At 34.9% G+C, this 21,671-nt stretch overlaps 2 protein-coding genes and 1 long non-coding RNA gene across 6 annotated transcripts in view; 2 read left to right on the forward strand and 1 right to left on the reverse strand.

Moving 5' to 3' along the window:
- LOC139779519 (uncharacterized) overlaps window positions 1-21,671 on the reverse strand; it is a 33,761-nt gene that overhangs the window by 10,982 nt on the left and 1,108 nt on the right. The window lies entirely within an intron of this gene.
- On the forward strand, window positions 1,472-7,297 carry LOC139779509 (protein unc-45 homolog B-like). Its single transcript, XM_071717902.1, has 5 exons — window positions 1,472-1,498; window positions 2,271-2,675; window positions 3,909-4,238; window positions 4,318-4,761; window positions 5,106-7,297. Exons 1-5 carry the CDS (start codon window positions 1,472-1,474, stop codon window positions 6,879-6,881), a joined length of 2,982 nt encoding a protein of 993 aa, XP_071574003.1. The 3' UTR covers window positions 6,882-7,297.
- Window positions 7,953-20,495, forward strand: LOC139779516 (uncharacterized). The gene is given in 10 exon segments (XM_071717912.1): window positions 7,953-8,089; window positions 10,484-10,888; window positions 11,227-11,556; window positions 11,634-12,077; window positions 12,461-14,053; window positions 16,673-17,098; window positions 17,423-17,752; window positions 17,828-18,271; window positions 18,657-20,218; window positions 20,220-20,495. Coding segments are annotated over 10 exon segments (5,685 nt in total). The 5' UTR covers window positions 7,953-7,981; the 3' UTR covers window positions 20,263-20,495.

Below are 21,671 nucleotides of genomic sequence, written 5' to 3' on the forward strand. Positions count from 1 at the left end.
AGTCATTTTTTTAACGACGTCTTACAAGTCTTTTTATAAAAATCAAATATCAGAGATCTGAAAAACAGCGAATTTTAAGTAATATATTTATTTGAATAATAAATCGTGCGAAATACCTATCGTAAGAGACGATGATATGTCAGATCATAATTTTTCATAACTTTTTTAGTTTCAGTTAACATGCATTGTATATTAATAAGTCTCGAAATTATATATATCTGCTAAAAATTTTTTCCTATTTTTTTTAGAATCTTTTTTTTATATATAGAAAATATTAAAAATCTTTAATTTTCTACAATTTATTTGAATAATTTGAAAGTTTATTTTAACAGAAAACTGCAATTTAAAACAACAAACGTAATAAATTAAATCTGTGATTTTATCGAAACAACAATAATAAAAATGTTTTCTTCAAATATTTTTGTACATATGCGTTAATATATCTGAGACATGTTCCAATATATCACGAACTTAAAAATGGATGAGCCAATGCTTGATCTGCATAATACGTGTCCCGTAATCTAGATCTAGAAGTTTCATTAAAAGATTATACGTTTCCTTGAGGTATTCGATATCTGGCGATACCTTAAATAAATTTTGTAATAGTTTTGAAACATTATTCTACGTTACTGAAGCAATAGAGAGGAAAATTAGGCATAAAGATTTTATTTCGCGGCAGACAATTTTCTATCTGGCAACAAAACGAGATTCTATCACTATTGACGAGGATCCTAGCTGTTATTTACAATGATTTATATTGTGTTTTAATACATAAATATCAAAGATTAAGTCTATGACTATATCTATTTTCTACTACAATATTTCTTCGTAAAAAAGTACTTAAAATATAAATGAGATATACCTACCTTATGGTTTACAAGTATTCGCCACGGCCATGTTAGATCGTGACGTCAGAAACGAGAAAGGACACGCTGAGATTTCTCGCATGTCATTTTCAAATAAAAAAATATATATTTAGGTGAAAGGACACTTCAAACACATTTTGTAATAGTTTTGAAACATAAAACTAAACAATGTTCGTTTTTCTTTAACAGTTAATAAACGGCCATAAGATGAATGTAATGGGCTTTAGTAAACTTTGTATCACGTTCATTTTACGGCTGTTTATTAACTGTTAAAGGAAAAGAATAGTTTTTGAGTATTTTCGAAGTGTGCTGAAATGACCTGAAGTGTTATTTTATGTAAATACCTTCTTATTTGGAAATTACATGCAAGAATTCTCAGCCTCATTTCTCGCCTCTGACGTCATGATTTCACATGACCGCGGCGAGGGCCCGGGAGCCTTAATATATTTTTTCTACGTCGAGATATTCTTTCGCTGCGCTGTACGTTTACATTGTTTGCATTTGTAGTGGAAGTGTCCGGCAATTGTGCGCGAAAGTAAGAAGTGATAGATTCGAGGAAAATATTGAAAAACTTTTTTTTAATAATGCCGTTTTTTAATCCCATAATGGACGATGGGACATCTATAGATAAAGTAAACGAATAATTGACGAGGAATACCGCCGCCGGGAGGTGTTCAAATTTCGTTAAAGAACTGTTTCAGTTTATATAATGTTGCATGGCAATGAATTCCAGTAGATACCAAAGAGGAAAGAATCTATGACGGTTGATAGGCACCATAAATCCCGTATCAGACTACAGATAAGGGTTTAAGGCTAATTTTATTTGTTCACAAAAGTTGTAATAAAATATTTGCATGCAGCGTCATAAGTCGTTTAAATAGTTTTATATTTACTACGTTTACGCGATTGTTACTTCTGTAGTAACTTACGATAATTCGTTCGCGTAAACGGGATTTCCCTTCGCGTAAACGAGATTTTGTAGTAACTTACGATAATTTACTCCGCGTAAACGAGTGAATTATCGTAAATTATTACAGAAGTAACGCTCGCGTAAACGTAGTAATTGTCTAGTACGATGCACAAGCGGCTACTAGAGATTCTAAGAATGAATGTCTTCGGTCGTTTTTCAATGTTCAACGAAAGTCAGCTTTCTAATATAAAAATTATTGCAACAATGGATAACAAGCAGATTTTACAATAGAAATTGCATTGTTATTATTGAACTGTGCGTTTATTTTTTATCCATTATACATACATTGTCTCATACTTGCATATTTTATAATAATTGCATTTTCTATTTTTTTTGCATTTAAGATAATACATATATCAAGAGACATATAAAATATCACAGCCTTTCCGTGTTAAGACACGTAATACAACAGCATCCTATATATTCTGTTGTAGATTAATTCCACCACGGCACAGGAATTGAAAGAGAAGGGTAACAAAGCGTTTAACAAAGGCAATTGGTCAGAAGCCTTGAATCACTATACAAACGCATTGAAACTAAAAGAGGACAACGCTGAGAAAGGAGTGTACTACAAAAATCGAGCTGCCGCTTATTTAAAGCTGCGCGATTACGAGAAAGTGGTTGAAGACTGCGACAGTGCGTTAAAGATATGTTGTAACAAAGCACTGTATCGTAGATGTCAAGCACTAGAAGCGGTAGAGAGACTCGAGGAAGCATATCGGGATGCGGAAATTATTATTTTATCTGATCCCAATAACAAAGTTATTCAACTCATAGCCACGCGCTTACTTGGAATTGTACAAGAACGTCGTAAGAAAAGCTTATATATTAGCGAAAAGGTAAATATATATAACTCTTACAAAAATGCATTAAATCGCAAAAGATGACAATTTGGTCTAGGGGAGACCGAAGCAAACTCGACACCGGGGCAAACTTGACACTAGGCTTTTTCCCAATTTAAATCTATCGTAGAAACTTACCTTTCCTACTGTAAATGCGTCTTTATGTGCTAGTATTATCAATGGAATTTGGTGACATTCTGAGTTATGATGTTATTTTTAGCGCGACGTAAGCGTTTTTGATGGTGAAAAGTAATTTTTCTGATCGCTTGAAAATTTCTACTCTTTCATCGAGCTTTACTCTTGCAAACCTATATGTAAGTGATTTTTATGGGAAATTTGATGCTCTATACGAATCCGATAGTAGTTTTTGCATATTAAAAAAATTTTTATGTTTTTGGAGTGACAAAAGTGAAAAACGACGTTCGGGGCAAAGTCGACACCACGCCGTTTTATCGGCTCTCAATAACAAACGATGCTTGTCATTGTCATGCACCCATATGGCTCATGACAAATGTGTGCGCACGTTCGATCGCGAATTTACTTGCATAAATTGTTTTTCAGACATGAGTTTAGAAGAAAATAATTAAAAGTTCAACAATTTTTATTCTCATTATTTCCAATGATTGTTTTACTTAATTCCGAATTTTTGTACTTTCTAAATACACGATAAACAATGTATTTTTAGTTTCAGATAATAAAAAATAAGTTCTAAATAAAATTGTGTCAATCAGGCAAAGTGTCAAGTTTGCCTCGGCATTTTTCAATTTGAAAATTTGCCTTTGCGTCACTTTTCCTTTCCTGGAGACAAAACTAAGCGACGTACAGCAAAACTTCGTTAAGTAATTTTATACCTGAAGGAACACTCTTTAAATGTGTACCATTAAATTTGCTTGAAAATTTTAATTAATTGTTGAAAATTGCCTTTGAAAAAATCATGTCGAGTTTGCCCCGGTCTCCCCTATATATAGATAATGTAACAATTGTAACACATTTTTCATACTGGGTACGTTAGTAAGAATTTTTGTTTGATTCAATATCGCATATGATTTGACAAACGGATTTAAGTTTTGCTTTTTTTATTATGTAATTATTGTTTAATAGTCTACACACTCTGTAGGGGTAAAAATTAAATCATACAAATGTTATCTTATACAGCTAGTCTTATATATTTAATATATTTTTATTACATATCGTTTTATATATTAAAGTGTACGTTTAATTTTGTATTAGGTATCACAAATGCTGGATGTAGCATTTAATGTGAGTGCAGATAAGGAGAACCGTGAAACCGCTATGCATAATTTGCTTGTGCTCGCATGTAAGAGAGCTGGTGCCGAGGACATTTTCAAAAAAGAAGGTGTATCGAAAATTGCACAACTTGTGGTAGTTGAAAGAAACGAGGAAATGATCTGTAGCGCTATTCGTATTGTAGGCGAGTTATGCCAAAACAATATTAGTCGAACTGAATCCGTTGTGGAACATGTCGGTTTGCTTTGGTGTTTGGAAATGATGAACAGCACATATACAGAGAGAGTCAACGCGTCTCAATATTGTTTACAGGTAAGTATTGAGTAAATTACGCGTAGTTATTATATACGTATTTCAGTAATTAAAATTTTATTGCATATTTCGATTTCAGAATATATTGAACAGTTATAGCCGCATGAGTAAAGAACCTGATTCAAAACCCGACGATGCGTTGTGTGAAACGCATAAGAATGAAATTGACACGATTCTGTCGTGTTTGCTGAATAGTGTAACGAGTAGAACGATAACGGGTCTTGCTAGAGACGCAATAATACAACTTATTATGCGTAACATTCATTGCGTAACTGCATTAAACTGGACGGAACGAATTGTCGAACTTCGCGGTTTGCAGAAATTAATAGAGGTAGCCAGTGAAATGGAGGAATACAAATGTGAATCTCCGATGGACGTTACATTTTCCACCCGAGCTATAATCAGTGTGTGTTTAGCAAAAATATATGAAAACGTGTACTGTGATGCTGCTAAGGAAAAATTTAGCAACGCCATTAATGAATTTATTAATGACAAATTGCTTTCGCCTAATACAGAATTCAAGGTATTTCCTCCCAAAATTTTTTTGATTATTTAAATTATTTAAAACTAGAGGGTCATCTTTTTAATTAAAGCGTCTTAAAGCAATTTAAATTCTGCTTTTTAAAGCAAAAATTTCCAAATATATTTCTTTTTCAATTATTAACATTGCTGTTTTACATTAAAATACGACTATAACAGTTTAATCGAAAATCGAAGAATGACTTTTTCATTTATGTATTTTCTGAAACTTAATTTCTCTTATTTTTAATCAAAATTGAATATAACTAACTGTATGATATTTTTTAAATTTATTACTGTTTTTATAAAATGTACAAATTCATAAATAGTTAATCGATTGTTTTACAGGTGCGTGTAGTAGTTGCGATAACAACCTTACTATTCGGCCCGTTAGATGTTACAAACGCAATTATTTTCAAAGAAGGGATGATTGAGATGATTCTCGCTATGGCAGAAACGGATGACGTATTAGAACAGAAAGTGGTTTGCGAATGTATCGTTGCGGCTGTGACCAAATATAATGAGGCCAACGTGTTTATATGTCGAGGTGTAAATATATTGGAGAAACTGTATCAATCTGAGAACGATTCAGTTCGGGTTCGAGCGTTAGTTGGTTTGTGCAAATTGAACAGATTCAAAGACACACGCTGTTACGTGGCTATCGATCCGTTCGCAAATGAAGCGACGAAGACGTTGGCCAAGATTTGCAGACGATTCTTGATCAACCCCAAGAAAGAAAAAGATATGAGAAAATGGGCCATTAAAGGTCTGTCGTATTTGACTTGCGACGACAGAGTCAAAGAGGAGTTTATCGAGGACCAAGAAGCAATTCAGGCGATGATCGAGCTTACCAAGATTGACGATCAATCGATTCTTTACGACGTGCTTACGACGTTGGTGAACTTGTGCAACGCTTATGAAGTGCAAGAGCTACCCGAGATGATAGAACTAACAGAGTTTGCCGATCAGTATTTTCCGGAGAGACACGTTCTGGCCGACTTCAAGAAACGTTTCTGCGCGTTACTGAAGACCGGTGTGACCAGCGCTCTGGTGAATCTCACCAAAACGGACAGCCAGAACTGCAAGGAACTGATAGCTCGTGTATTCAGAGTGATATGCGCTGAACAGGAATCGAGAGAAATAGTTGTTGAACAAGGCGGCACGAAGGCATTGTTGTCGTTAGCACTGGATGGCACAGACAATGGAAAGAAGGAAGCCTCGCGAGCTCTGGTTTGTTTAGGGCTAACGATACGTCCTGAGGTTGCATTTCCTGGTCAGATAATCATGGAGGTTGTTCGGCCAATCATGAATCTCCTGAAGCCAGAGTGTTCCTTTTGGGAGAACTATTCGACTCTGTTAGTTTTGTGCGACCTTGCTAAAGTCAACGACAATATGCGAGAACATATATCCAAAGAAGAAGTATTTCAGAAAATCGAGGCTTATGAGAACGACGTTTTGAAATTTGGGTCCCTAACACTTATAACCGAGTTGTTATCAAACCGTGAAGTCGCTATCCAATATTTCAAGCAGGACAATTCTCGAATTAAGTATCTTATGTTATTGTGCAAGGACGAGAATCAAAATGTTAGCAGATCAGCAGCTTCAGCTCTAGCGTGGCTGACGGCAGCCAACGAAGAGGCTTGCAAGAAAGTTTTTAATTCGAATACCTGGCTAGAATCCCTACGCTTTTTACTCATTAATTCAGACTGTGACATACGAGAAAGGGGTATTATAATTGTGATAAATATGATTAGAAGCACGACAGACGTTGCTGCAAAACTCATGGAAACAGACTTAATGGAACTATTGAGGTCATTGAGCAAAGATGATACTGTGCAAAACAAGAGGATCAAGGAAATGGCATTCATTGCTTTAGAGGATGCTGCGGAACGAGAACGTCGAGAAGCACTTCTCAACATGATAAGATTGGGTTGTGATAAAGCACGTCGATCAGGACAATTAGACCTTCTAAAGATTATGCAGTCGGAGTTATGGATACATGAACATACTGAATATGTACCCAAAAACATAAATTCAGAATTCGCAAGATTACAAACTAGAGGACGATTACTTTTTGAAAAGGAAACAAAAAATAATTCTCTATGTATTCCTTGTTTCAAATAAAGTGTTTTAAGTGATAATATAAATGTAACGTTCAAATTTCTACAATTTTATCATCTTAAACGTATTCAATCATATGCAATCATATAATTATATTTTTTATATGTTTTTAAATTAATATATGATTACTGTGCAGAACACATACTACGTTTACGCGAGCGTTACTTCTGTAGTAACTTACGATAAATCACTCGTTTACGCGAAGTAAATTATCGTAAATTGCTACAAAAGCCCGTTTACGCGAAGGAAAATCCCGTTTACGCGAAGGAATTATCGTAAGTTACTACAGAAGTAACGCTCGCGTAAACGTGGTAACATACAGTTTATATGTTACATAAATTGCCAAAGTGCAATATTAATATCTTGTATGAAATAATACACGGAGATGTTGAATAAAATATTTTATGAAATTAGCTATAAATATATATATTGTGTTATGAAATCTTCTATACTTGATTAATGAATAATAAAAACAGAATGACATCACAAGTGAGAATTATCTGAGTTTTGATGTAAATGGAAAGCAACTAATGTCGCATCGTTCCGCATTCTGCAAAAAATTATCCTTGACAGTCTTTCTGCGCGGCCGAGCCCACGCTTTCGATAGTCACGTGACGCGCAGCGTCGTGCCTCATTGGCCATGTTCAGCAGACACAACTGTTGAGTTCGTCTTATCAACACTCTGCGTTGATTGGTTGGTTCTAAAAGTAAGAGCCAATCACGTTCGACTGCTACTCAGCTTGGTCTGCTGAACGCGTCCATTAGCTACGCGGGCTACGCCGACGCGTGGCTACAAAGGGCCAATCAGAATAAAATTCAATCCCAGCGAGACTGCGCGCGATGCTCTTCTCGGACGACGCTTGTCGACACTTGCGCGTGACGCAACTGACGCCAGATCATGCCAGATCATGCCAGATCCAGAACTGTGGCCACTGTGTGACTGTGCTCTCAGGTTTAGTTACTCGTTGAAAAGCTGATTAGTAAAAAAGTAGACAATTGTCGAGCGAGTTGAGGAAGTTTAGGTGTTCAAACGGTACGAGAGAACGTTAAAAAGAAGCTATTCGACAGGTAATGGGTCTATATCAATTTCGCTGACGGTCTGAATGAAGGTTCGTTACGTGCGACGTGATTCAATTCGACGTAATAAAGGTATTCAACGTAACAAACGTGAGATTATTACGTTTCGCGGAATACTTCGATGTATCGTCGAGGTAAGTAGGGCGAAACGTTTGATCCGCTCGATCACGCTACATACAATTTACTCAAGCGAAAGGATAAAACCAAACCGAACCAATGGTTCTATTACAGCTCTTAAAGAGTACGGGGGAATTCTTGAGTAAGTTGCGATTAGCGTATTAAGATAAATGCACGTATAGATGCATCTCATATATGTTATACGAAGAATCTCATGCGTCGCAAAGAGCAGCGACGGGGTACATGTGTGTAAGAGAAAGAAATTGTAGATATGTAAAAAAAGATACAAGAAAACGATCCAATGAGAAAATGTATAACGTTTTAAACAGCTGCAATTTCAAGAAAAGCGTCAAACCCTATCCTTGAAATATTCTTACCGTCAGAAATTTGCGAAATTGCAGTCGCTGTGTCTTGTTGTCATCGGTGTCATCCTCTTTAATTTTTTAATATAATTTTACTGCTTAGACATGGTCTTTTAGCTGCACTATAAGTGTACGTTTACATTAATTGTTTGCATTTTTAGTGGAAATATCTGACAATTACGCGTGAAAGCGATAGATTCGAGGAAAATATCGAAGGAATTGGTCATCTTTTTTTCTCGGTTGGAATAATTCTGTTTTTTTATCATTATCGTTATCCCACAACGGACAATCGAATCATGTTGAAAGGGACGATTGGAAAATTCTGTAATAAGCAAATAGTTGACGAAGAATGTCACCTCCAGGAGGTGTTTCAATTTCTCTAAAAACTGACTGTTTTTGTTTATAATGTTGCGTGGCAATGAATTCCGGTAAATACCAAAGAGGAAAATTATATAGCGGTTACAGAGCCTAGGATACTATAACTACCATAAGGCTAATTTCATTTGTTCACAAATTTTTTAGACGTATTGATCGACTACTGTTCATTTCTACCAATATAGGTTAACTTTAATCTCGGTTTAATTTACTTTTTATCTCGATCTAGTTCTTAGAATTATTCTAGAAATTCTACTTTTTAGTCCCGCCATTTTCGACACCACGTCGGTCGCTTCGTTCCCTTTTGTCCTCCACGCACGCGCACTAGCGAGAATTGAGATTATGATAGAGGCGGGAAACAGCGAGCATTTTATAATAGCGCGTTCTACAATATTATAATTAAGGCTATTAAAAAGTAATATAAGATACGTAGTAATAATCGGGAAAAGAAACACGAAAATTACAGGAGAGGACCCGAGGTCATTAATATACTCAAGAGATGAACAATTAAAGAACTCAGAATGTATGGGATGTATCAAAAAACCGAAAAACAAATACTCGATCGACGGTACCTTAAATACTTTCATATTAGAAATGATGTCGATGGAACGAGATTTATCCTCAAGCGAGTAAATTTCTTGGATCTCGTGTCTCAGATAAATCGCACGCCTTATTCAGACACGCTTTTGTCGAAGAGGTTAAATTTCCGACGCGAGAAAGGAAAAAGTACAAATTACCCCTAACTTTTGCAACAAAGCGTATATAGTTGCTCTCGCGTTAAAGATCGTATGTCGCTATAGCTATATGTAGTATAATTTTGTTTTCTTGATTAAACAGTGTAGAGCTAATCTCAGAAATTATTCATAAACAATGGTATCATTGGGACAGAAAAAGCGTAAAAATCGCAATTTTGTTTACCATTTTTGTACTTGATATTGTTTAAATAAATCATTAAAAAATTGAAAAATATATATAAACAGAAAATCTTAAAAAACCGTAATTGCAATTCTCGATGTCATAGAAGTGTACCATAAAAATTTCATTCATTTTTACCGTACATGAGCAGAGATACATATTATGATATTTACATGGGAAGTATATCTATATACAATTTCTGTAACTTTTAAAGCAAATATCTCAGAAACGGGTCGGACAATCGATCGCAAATTTAACACAGGTTTTTGGGATATATAAGTGCACAATCTCTGTAAATTTTAGCTTTATCCCTTTATTTTGACATAAGCGACATACATCTTTAAGACGTAATAAAATATTTGCATGCAGCGTTATAAATCGTCTAGACAGTACCACATCGTCTAATACCATGCATAAGCGACTCCTGGAGATTTTAAGAACGAATACTGAATGATTACTTTAATTAGTGACTTCGCCTGTTGTTTTTCAATGTTCAACGAAAGTCAGCTTTCTAATATAAAGATTATTACAACAATTGATTACAATTTACATGCAGATCTCGCACTAGAAATTGCATTTTGTGTTATTGAATTGTACGTTCATTTTTGATCCATTAATGTCTCATACTTGCACATAATTATATAGTAATAATTTCATCTTAGATGCTTTTCGCATTTCAGATAATACATGTAAAATATCACTATCACAAACTTTCCATGATAAAACATGTAATGCAGCATCATATATATTGTGTTGTAGAGATATTCCACCATGGCGAAGTCAGTTATGACTGCACAGGAATGGAAAGAGAAGGGTAATGAAGAGTTTACCAAAGGCAATTGGTCAGAAGCCTTGAGTCACTACACAAATGCACTTAAACTAGTAAAAGACAACACTGAGAAAGGAATATACTACAAAAATCGAGCTGCCGCATATTTAAAGTTGCACGTTTACGAGAAAGTGATACAAGACTGCAACAGTGCGTTAAAGATATGTTGTAATAAAGCATTGTATCGCAGATGTCAAGCACTAGAAGCGCTAGACAGATTCGAGGAGGCTTATCGGGATGCGGAAATTATTATTTCATCTGAACCCAATAACAAAGTTATTCAGCTCGAAGCGACGCGCTTACTTGAACTTGTACAAGAACGTCGTAAGGAAAATGCAAGTATTAGTGTCAAGATAAATATAACTACTATATAAAAATGCACAACTCGCTAGAGATGATAATTTGGTTTGTAAATAATGTAAAAATTGTAGTACGCTTTTTTATACTTGATATATAATATAAGCTTTTTTGTTTGATTCAATATCACATAAAATTTGATAAACGGATTTAAGTTTTGCTTTTTTTTTTATTACGTAATTATTAATTATTATTTGATAGTCTGCACATCCTGTATGGATAAAAATCAAGTCACACAAATATAATCTTCTACAGTTAGTACATATTTTTTTTCTATATCATATTCAAGTATACGCTTAATTTTGCTTTACATTAGGTATCACAAATGATGGATTTAGCATTTAACATGAGCGCAGATAAAGAGAAACGTGAAACTGCTATGATTAATCTGCTTGAGCTCGCACGTGACGAAGCTGGTGCCGAGGAGATCTTCAAAAAGGAAGGTGTACTCAAAATCGCTCAACTTGTGGAAGTTGAAAGAAACGAGGAAGTGATCTGTAGCGCTATTCGTATTTTAGGCGAGTTATGCCAAAACAATATTAGTCGAACCGAGTCCGTTGTGAAATGTGTCGGTTTGCCTTGGTGTCTGGAAATGATGAACAGTACATCTACAGAGAGAGTTAACGCGTCTCAATATTGTTTCCAGGTAAATATCGAGTAAAATACATGGTTATTATGCACACATTTCAGTAATTAAAAATTTATTGTGTATTTCGATTTCAGAATATATTCAACACTTACAGCGGCATGAGTAAAAAACCCGATTCAAAACCCGACGAGGCGTTGTGCAAAGCGCATAAAAAAGAAATTGACACGATTCTGTCGTGCTTGCTGAATAGTGTAACGAGTAGAACGATAACGGGTCTTGCTAAAGACGCAATAATACAACTTATTATGCGTAACATTCATTTCGTAACTGCATTAGACTGGGCGGAACGATTTGTCGAACTTCGCGGTTTGCAAAAATTGATGGAGGTAGCCAGTGAAATGGAGGAATATAAATATGAATGTTCGATGGACATCACGTTTTCTACGCGATCTATAACCAGTGTGTGTTTAGCAAAAATATATGAAAACGTGTATTATGATGCTGCGAAGGAAAAATTTAGCAACGCCATTGATGAATTTATTAAAAATAAATTACTTTTGCCTAATACAGAATCCAAGGTATTTCCTCCCGAGATTTTTTTTATTATTTAAATTATTTAAAACTGGAGGGTCGTCTTTTTAATTATAGCGTTTTCGAGCAATTTAAATTCTGCTTTTTAAAGCAAAAACGTCAAAATATACTTTTTTTCAATTATTAGTATTGTATATTCTGCTCTACATTAAAATGCGATTGTATGTAACAGAGTTTAATCGAAATTTATTGGAGAATGTGACTTTTTCATTTATGTATTTTTTCTGATACTTAATTTCTCTTATTTTCTCTAACCAGAAATTTCTTCTATTTTTAATCAAAATGAAATAAAACTAACTGTATTTTGATATTTTTGTAATTAATTATTGTTTCACAAAACAGTTTTATAAATTAATCAATTGATTTACAGGTGCGTGTAGTAGTTGCGATAACAACCTTAATATTCGGCGCGTTAGATGTTGCAAACGCAATTATTTTCAAAGAAGGGATGATTGAGATGATTCTCGCTATGGCAGAAACGGATGACGTGTTAGAACAGAAAGTGGTTTGCGAATGTATCGTTGCGGCTGTGATCAAATATAATGAGGCCAACGTGTTTATATGTCGAGGTGTAAATATATTGGAGAAACTGTATCAATCTGAGAACGATTCAGTTCGGGTTCGAGCGTTAGTTGGTTTGTGCAAATTGAGCAGATTCAAAGACACACGCTGTTACGTGGCTATCGATCCGTTCACAAATGAAGCGACGAAGACGTTGGCCAAGATTTGTAGACGATTCTTGATCAACCCCAAGAAAGAAAAAGATATGAGAAAATGGGCCATTAAAGGCCTGTCGTATCTGACTTGCGACGACAGAGTCAAAGAGGAGTTTATCGAGGACCAAGAAGCCATTCAGGCGATGATTGAGCTTACCAAGACTGACGATCAATCGATTTTTCACGACGTGCTTATGACGTTGGTGAACTTGTGCAACGCTTATGAAGTGCAAGAACTACCCGAGATGATAGAACTAAGAAAGTTTGCCGATCAGCATTTTCCCGAGAGATTCGTTCCGGCCGACTTCAAGAAACGTTTCTGCGCGTTACTGAAGACCGGTGTGACCAGCGCTCTGGTGAATCTCACCAAAACGGACAGCCAGAACTGCAAGGAACTGATAGCTCGTGTATTCAGAGTGATATGCGCTGAACAGGAGTCGGGAGAAATAGTTATTCGACAAGGTGGTACGAAAGCATTGTTGTCGTTAGCGCTAGATGGCACAGACAGGGGAAAGAATTATGCTACGCGGGCTCTGGTCTGTCTGGAACGTACGACACTTCTTGAGGTTGCATTTCCCGGTCAGATGATGATGGAGGTTGTTCGACCGATCATAAATCTCCTGGACCCAGGGTGTCCCGCTGATAATGATAATCTCGTGATTTTAGCAGTTTTGTATGATCTTGCTGAAGTCAGCGACAACATGCGAGAACATATATTTAAGGAGGGGGTATTTCAGAAAATCGAGGGCTTTGTGTATGAGCAGGATGATTTTTTGAAATTTTTGTCCCTTTTACTTATAAACATTTTAGTATTAAACCATGAAGTCGCTGTCCAGTATTTCAGGCAGGACAGTTCTCGAGTGAAGTATCTTACGTTATTGTGCAAGGACGAGGATCGAAAGTTTAGCAGGTTAGCAGCTTCAACTCTAGCGATGCTGACGTTGGCCAACAAAGAGGCTTGCAAGAAAGTTTTTGACTTGGATTCCTGGTTGGAATCCCTACGCTTTTTAGTCACTCATCCAGACTGTGACATACAAGAAGATGGTATTATAATTGTGATAAATATGATGAGAAGCTCGAGAGACGTCGCTGCAAAACTCATGGAAACAGACTTAATGGAACTATTGAGGTCATTGAGCAAGATTGATACCGTGGAAAACAAGATCCAGGGTTTAGCATCCTTCGCTTTAAAGAATGCTGTGGAACGATCTAGTCGAGAAGAATTTCGAGAAGCATTCATCAACATGGTAAGATGAATGTGATATAGCACATTGATCAGGACAATTAGAAACTATTTGCAATTAGAGTTATGAATATATGAACATATTGTATGTATATTCAAAACTACTTAATAAAACAAGAAAAGTTATGAAAAATTATAAACTGACATATCATCGTCTCTTACGATGTTTCGCATGATTTATTATTCTAATAAATTTATTATGTAAAATTCGCTGTTCAGATTTCTGATATTTGATTTTTTTAAGAAGTCTTGAATATGTGTTTGTGGTTGTTAAGTGGATGACTTGTGCTATATAGCATAACTATACAGAATGATGAAAAATTAGGTGTCATAAATTTGTGTAATGAAAGAAGGGACCAATATAATAAACATTTTGAAGTATAGGAACCATGGGTCAACGACGCTTCGTTACGGCGCTACACGCGTTTAAAGTTTCACTGCGGTGCGGAAAAACTTTGGTACGTAACCTTAGAGGTCGATAGAGGACAACAATACAAGCATTCTGAACATAGAAACCATGGGTTCCCGGCCCTTATATTGGTCCCTTCTTTTATCACACAAAATGGCACTTATTTTTCAACCTGTACATCGCAAGGAGAACAGAAAAGTCAAAATAATGTCAATTTGACGTCATATTGATCAAAAAATGACGTAAATTTGGTCATTGACATCAAATTAGCATTATTTTCACTTTCTGTTCTCCTTAGGATGATATTATCTATAATTAAATACACATAATTAAATATTGTATATAAATATACTATATATATTTATATATAATTAAAAATATTAAATAATCTATGATTAAATAATGGATATAAATATACTATTCCCTCTACAAATATACACATTAATAATATTCCATCCTAATTATACTATTTCATGTTGCTATTTACATTTATAGCTAATTCGATCAAATATTTTATACACCATTTCCGCGTATGTATTATTTCATACAACATATATTATCATTGAACTGTGGCAAATTTATTAACAAATAAACTGTATGTATCCTGCACAGTAATCATACATTTAAAGATATATAAACATGAATATAATTACATGATTGCATGAATACGTTTCAGACGACAAAATTGCAAAAATTTAAATCCAACATTTATTTTAACATTTAAAGCACTTTATTTGAAATACAATAATTAACGTCTAATGTTAATAAATATCGAAATTACTATATATTATATATTCTGCTAAAACAATTTCTTTTTATTTTTCTAGAAAATACAGGCAAATCCTTAATTTTCTACAATTTATTTAAATAATTTAAAAGTTTATCTTAAGGCTCCTGGGCTCTTTCCTGACATCTCATGAGATGTGACGTCAGAAGCGAGAAATGTTGAGAATTGACACGTTGAGAATTCTTGCGTAGTATTTCCAAATAAAAAGATATTTGCTTAAAATAACACTACAGATCACTTCAGCACACTTCGAAAATACTCCGAGTTGAAGTTAAGTTTACCCCTTATTAAACTGTTAAGGGAAAAAGATAGTTTTTAGAGTATTTTGTATAAGTGTGCTGAAACGACCTGTAGCGCGATTCTGTAACTCGTTATTGCTGTTGTTATGTATTGCGCAGGTATACTATATGATAAAAAAGCTGCGCAACTGTCGTTATGAGTACATAACGACACATAACAAATTACAGAATCGCGGCTCTGAAGTGTTATTTTATGTAAATACTTTTTTATTTGAAAATTGCAAGAATTCTCAGCACGTTATTTTTCGCATCTGTCGCCATGATTTCACATGACCGCGGGGAGAGCCCATCAGGAGCCTCAATATAATTTAGCTGGGTCGAAATATTCTTTAGCTGCTTTATACGTTTACATTGTTTGCGTTCGTAGAAATGTCCGGCAATTGTGCGCGAAAGCGAGAAGTGATAGATCCGAGGGAAATATTTAAAAAAAATTGTTTATCTTTTTTCTAATAATGCCGTTTTTTTAATCCGATAATGGACGATGAGAAATTCTATAGATAAACGAATAATTGACGGGAAATGCCGCCGCCGGGAGGTGTTCTAATTTCGTTAAAGAACTGACTGTTTCAGTTTATAATGTTGCGTGGCAATGAATTCCGGTAGATACCAAAGAGGAAAGAATCTATGGCGGTTTGGTAGGCACCATAAATCCCGTATCAGACTACAGATAAGGGTTTAAGGACTAATTTCATTTGTTCACAAAGGCGTAATAAAATATTTGCATGCAGCATCATAAGTCGTTTGAATAGTTCTACATCGTCTAATATGATGCACAAGCGGCTACTGAAGATTCTAAGAACGAATGTTGAATGATGTTTTCAATGATTGATTTCTTCTGTTGTTTTTCAATATTCAACGAAAGTCATCTTTCTAATATAAAAATGATTGCAACAATTGATTACAATTTACATGCACATCTCACACTAGAAATAGTAATCTTATTATTGAATTGTGCGTTTATTTTTTATCCATTATACATATATTGTCTCATATTTGCATATAATTATTTAGTAATAATAGCACTTTTTTCGTATTTAATATAATAGATAATCAAGAGACACTATATAAAATATCACACCCTATCCATGATAAAACAGATAATGCAGTATCATATATGTTGTGTTGTAGAAGAGTTATCCTACCATAGCAAAGTCAGTTATGACTGCACAGGAATGGAAAGAGAAGGGTAATGAAGAGTTTAACAAAGGCAATTGGTCAGAAGCCTTGAGTCACTATACAAACGCACTGAAACTGAAAGAGGACAACGCTGAGAAAGGATTGTACTACAAAAATCGAGCTGCCAATTATTTAAAGCTACGCGATTACGAGAAAGTGGTTGAAGACTGCAACAGTGCATTAAAGATATGTTGTAACAAAGCACTGTATCGCAGATGTAAAGCACTAGAAGCGCTAGAGAGACTCGAAGAGGCATATCGGGATGCGGACATTATTATTTCATCTGATCCCAATAACAAAGTTATTCAACCCGTAGCTACGCACTTACTTGAAATTGTACAAGAACGTCGTAAGGAAATTTCACATATTAGTGACAAGGTAAATATATATAACTTTTGCAAAAGTGCATTAACTCGCAATAGATGACAAGTTGATCTATATGTAGATAATGTAAAAATTGTAACACATTTTTCATACTGGATACATTAGTAAGAATTTTTATTTGTTTCAATATCACATATATTTTGACGAACGGATTTAAGTTTTGCTTTTTTTTATTATGTAATTATTGTTTAATAGTCTACACACCCTGTAAGGGTCAAAATGTAAAAATTAAATCATACAAATATAATCTTATACATTTAATATATTTTTATTACATATCGTTTTATATATTTAAGTATACGTTTAATTTTGTATTAGGTATCACAAATGCTGGATGTAGCATTTAACGTGAGCGCGGATAAAGAGAAACGTGAAACCGCTATGCATAATTTGCTTGTGCTTGCACGTGAGAGAACTGGTGCCGAGGAGATTTTCAAAAAAGAAGGTGTATCTAAAATCGCACAACTTGTGGAAGTTGAGAAAAACGAGGAAGTGGTCTGTAGCGCTATTCGTATTGTAGGCGAGTTATGCCAAAACAATATTAGTCGAACTGAATCCGTTGTGAAATGTGTCGGTTTGCCTTGGTGTCTGGAAATGATGAACAGCACATCTACTGAGAGAGTCAATGCGTCTCAATATTGTTTCCAGGTAAATATGGAGTAAAACGTGGATATTATGCACGTATATCAGTAATTAAAAGTTTATTGCATATTTCGGTTTCAGAATATATTGAACAGTTACAGCGGCATGACTAAAGAACCTGATTCAAAACCCGACGAGAATTTGTGTAAGACGCATGAGAAAGAAATTGACACGATTTTGTCGTGCTTGCTGAATAGTGTAACGAGTAGAACGATAACGGGTCTTGCTAGAGACGCAATAATACAACTTATTATGCGTAACATTCATTGCGTAACTGCATTAAACTGGACGGAACGATTTGTCGAACTTCGCGGTTTGCAAAAATTGATGGAGGTAGCCAGTGAAATGAAGGAATACAAATGTGAATCTCCTATGGACATTACGTTTTCCACTCGAGCTATAATCAGTGTGTGTTTAGCAAAAATATATGAAAACGTGTACTGTGATGCTGCTAAGGAAAAATTTAGCAACGCCATTAATGAATTTATTAATGATAAATTGCTTTTGCCTAATACAGAATTTAAGGTATTTCCTCCCGACATCTTTTTCGATTATTTAAATTATTTAAAACCAAATGGTCATTTTTTTAGTTAAATCGTTTTTGAGGAATTTAAATTCTATTTTTTAAGAAGAAAATGTCAATATACTTTTTTTAAATTATCAGTATTGTATATTCTGTTTTACATTAAAATACCATTGTGAAATATGAGAGTTTAATCGGAATTTATTGGAGAATGTGACTTTTTCATTTATGTATTTTTTCTGAAACTTAATTTCTTTTATTTTTTCCAACCAGAGATTTTTCGTATTTCTAATCAAAATTAAATAAAACTGAACTATTAATATTTTTTAAATTCATTATTTATATAAAATGTACAATTTCATAAATAGTTAATCGTTTTTTTTACAGGTGCGTGTAGTAGTTGCAATAACAACCTTAATATTTGGCCCGTTAGGTGTTGCGGACGCAGTTATTTGTAAAAAAGAAGTTGTTGAGATAATCCTCGCTATGGCGGAAACGGATGACTTATTGCAACAGAAAGTGGTTTGTGAATGTATCGTTGCCGCTGTGACCAAATGTAACGAGGCCAACGTATTCATATGGCGAAGCCGAAATATATTGCTGAACCTGTATAATTCTAAGCATCATTCAATTCGGATTCGAGCATTAGTGGGTTTGTGCAAGTTGACCAGGTTTAAAGACCGATTGTATTCTGCGACTATCAGACTGTCTCGGGATAGAGCGACGAATAAATTGGCCAAGATTTGCAGACGATTCCTGATCAATCCCAAAAAAGAAGAAGATATGAGAAAATGGGCTATTAAAGGCCTGTCGTACCTCACTTACGATGACAACATCAAAGACGAGTTGATCGAGGACCAACAAGCTGTTCAAGCGATATTCGAGCTTACCAAGACTGATGATCAATCAGTCCTCTATGCCGTGCTCATGACGTTGGTGAACCTTTGCAACGCTTATGTCGAGCAAGAACACATACCCGAGATGATAGAATGGGTAACGTTTCTCGTACATCATTTCGAGGTATACGATTCGGTTGATGAATACGCAGTGAGAAGAAGACTGAACGTGTTAGCCAATGCCGGTGTGACCAGCGCTCTGGTGAGCCTCGCCAATACGGACAATCAGAACTGCAGGGAATTGATATCACGCGTTTTCAACTCGATGTGCGCTGATGAGAAAGTGAGCGAAATAGTTGTTCGACAAGGTGGCACAAAGGTATTGTTGTCGTTAGCGTTGGATGGCACAGACAAAGGAAAGAACGGAGCCTTGCAAGCTCTGGTTCATTTGGGCCTCCCGATACGTCCAGAGGTTGCATTTCCTGGTCAGATAATCATGGAGGTTGTTCGGTCAATTATGAACTTTTTGAAGCCAGAGTGTTCCATTTGGGAGAATCATGCGACTCTGTTAGTTTTGTGCAAACTTGCTAGTGTCAACGACAACGTGCGAGAACATATATTCATCAAGAAGGAAATATTTCAGAAGATCGAGGCCTTTCTGCATGAGGAGGATCACAATTTGAGATGTGCGTCTATACAACTTATAAGAATTTTAGTATCAAGCCGTGAAATCGCTCTCCAATATTTCAGGCAGGACAATTCTCGAGTGAAGTATCTTGTGTTATTGTGCAAGGACGAGAATCAAAATATTAGCATGTCAGCAGCTTCAGCTCTAGCGTCGCTGACGATAGACAACAAAGAGGCTTGCAAGAAAGTTTTCGACTCGGATTCCTGGCTGGAATTCCTACGCTTTTTACTCACTAATGCAGACTGTGGCATACAAGAAAGGGGTGTTATAATTGTGATAAATATGATGGAAAGCACGAAAGACGTCGCTGCAAAACTCATGGAAACAGACATAATAGAACTACTGAGGGCATTGAGCAAAGATGATACTGTACAAAACAAGAGGATCAAGCAATTGGTATGTATTGCTTTAGAGGTTGCTGCGGAACGATCTAGTCGAGAAGAACGTCGAGAAGCACTCCTCAACATGATAAGATTGGATTGTGATAAAGCACGCCGATCAGGACAATTAGACCTTCTAGAGTTTTTGCAAACAACGTTATCGGTATATGAACGTACTGAATATATCCCCGAAAACATACACTCAGAATTCGCAAGAATACAAACTGGACGATTGTTTTCTAAAAAGATGCCAAAAAAATAATTGAAATCTCATTATGTATTCCTTATATCTCAAATAAAGTGCTTTAAGTGATAAAGTAAATGTTATATATAAATTTCTGCAATTTTGTCATCTTGTTCAATCATATGCAAACGTATGCAATCATATAATTATATTCGTGTTTATATATGTTTTTAAATTAATATGAGTACTGTGCAGAACACATACAGTTTATATATTACATAAATTACTAAAGTGCAATATTAATATCTTGTATGAAATAATACATGGAGATTTTGTTTTCGTTAGGATATAGTTATGCTATATAGCAAAAGTCATCCGTTTAACAGCCACAAACAGTATCATCTTACATTTGACTTCCGATAAGCACTGCGAAGAAAGAATACCTTTTTAACTCATCGTCAAAATGGATATTTAAGATCTTAATTATTCTCTCAAGTGCATGCAGTAAGAAATCAGTATAACACTATTAATGCGTGATTTAGGCAGCTAATTAAACTGTACTCTGCTATACATTTAGAGACATATAAGTAGATAGATATTTAATAACATTCCATAATGTATAAATATTGTAAACATTAAATTAGAATATAGAAATATATGTATTTGTGTAGCATATGCAAAATTAGATAGATCACGTGTGAGTGGAAGTCAAAATCTAAATCAAAATGCAAGTAATTTTATTAACAAAACATTCACTTACAATACTGCAGAATACTAGTTCTTAATTGAATACTAAATATTCGCGAAAATGTTTGTAGCTGCTTCAACAATGAATTTGCCTTTTTATATAAATCACATTTGCACGTGTAGGTTCTAGCAATTTTTTTCGCGGGGAACAGGCAGAGCTATTCGACGTGGCAAACGACATGAAACACGGTCAGTACGGTACTTCCAATTTTTAGATATTTTTTCTAATATATAATGTAACATGAAGATAATAGAATTAAAGAATTTATGAGAAATAAATAAAGTAATATAAGAATCCTCGAGATTAAAATAAAAATAGGAGAAGTCAGGGCTATCCAGGTCAAACGCAGATCATCGTGCGTAACATCAGTAAACTGATTTATTCATCCTCATGATACATTAATCCGTACGTTTCAGCTCAGTTTTGAGCCATCTTCAGCCGTTACAAAAATTAGTTAAAACGTTCTCAATTCCATTTTATGAGAAATAGTTATTCTTTAAATAAAACAGATAATAATAACAGAATAATTATAATAGATACTGATAATAAGATTTGAAGATTGAATA

Source organism: Temnothorax nylanderi, unplaced genomic scaffold (genome assembly GCF_030848795.1).
Source record: "Temnothorax nylanderi isolate EJ_2023f unplaced genomic scaffold, tnyl_v1.0 TNYL_tig0228_pilon, whole genome shotgun sequence".
Classification (NCBI taxonomy): Eukaryota; Metazoa; Arthropoda; class Insecta; order Hymenoptera; family Formicidae; genus Temnothorax; species Temnothorax nylanderi.

Excerpts from the sequence above, each read along its gene's own strand:
- LOC139779509 (XM_071717902.1), top strand. The coding sequence starts at position 1,472 with ATGGACGATGGGACATCTATAGATAAA. Across the intron at positions 4,239-4,317 it reads CGTCTCAATATTGTTTACAG|AATATATTGAACAGTTATAG; the intron begins GTAAGTATTGAG and ends TTTCGATTTCAG. Across the intron at positions 4,762-5,105 it reads CGCCTAATACAGAATTCAAG|GTGCGTGTAGTAGTTGCGAT; the intron begins GTATTTCCTCCC and ends ATTGTTTTACAG.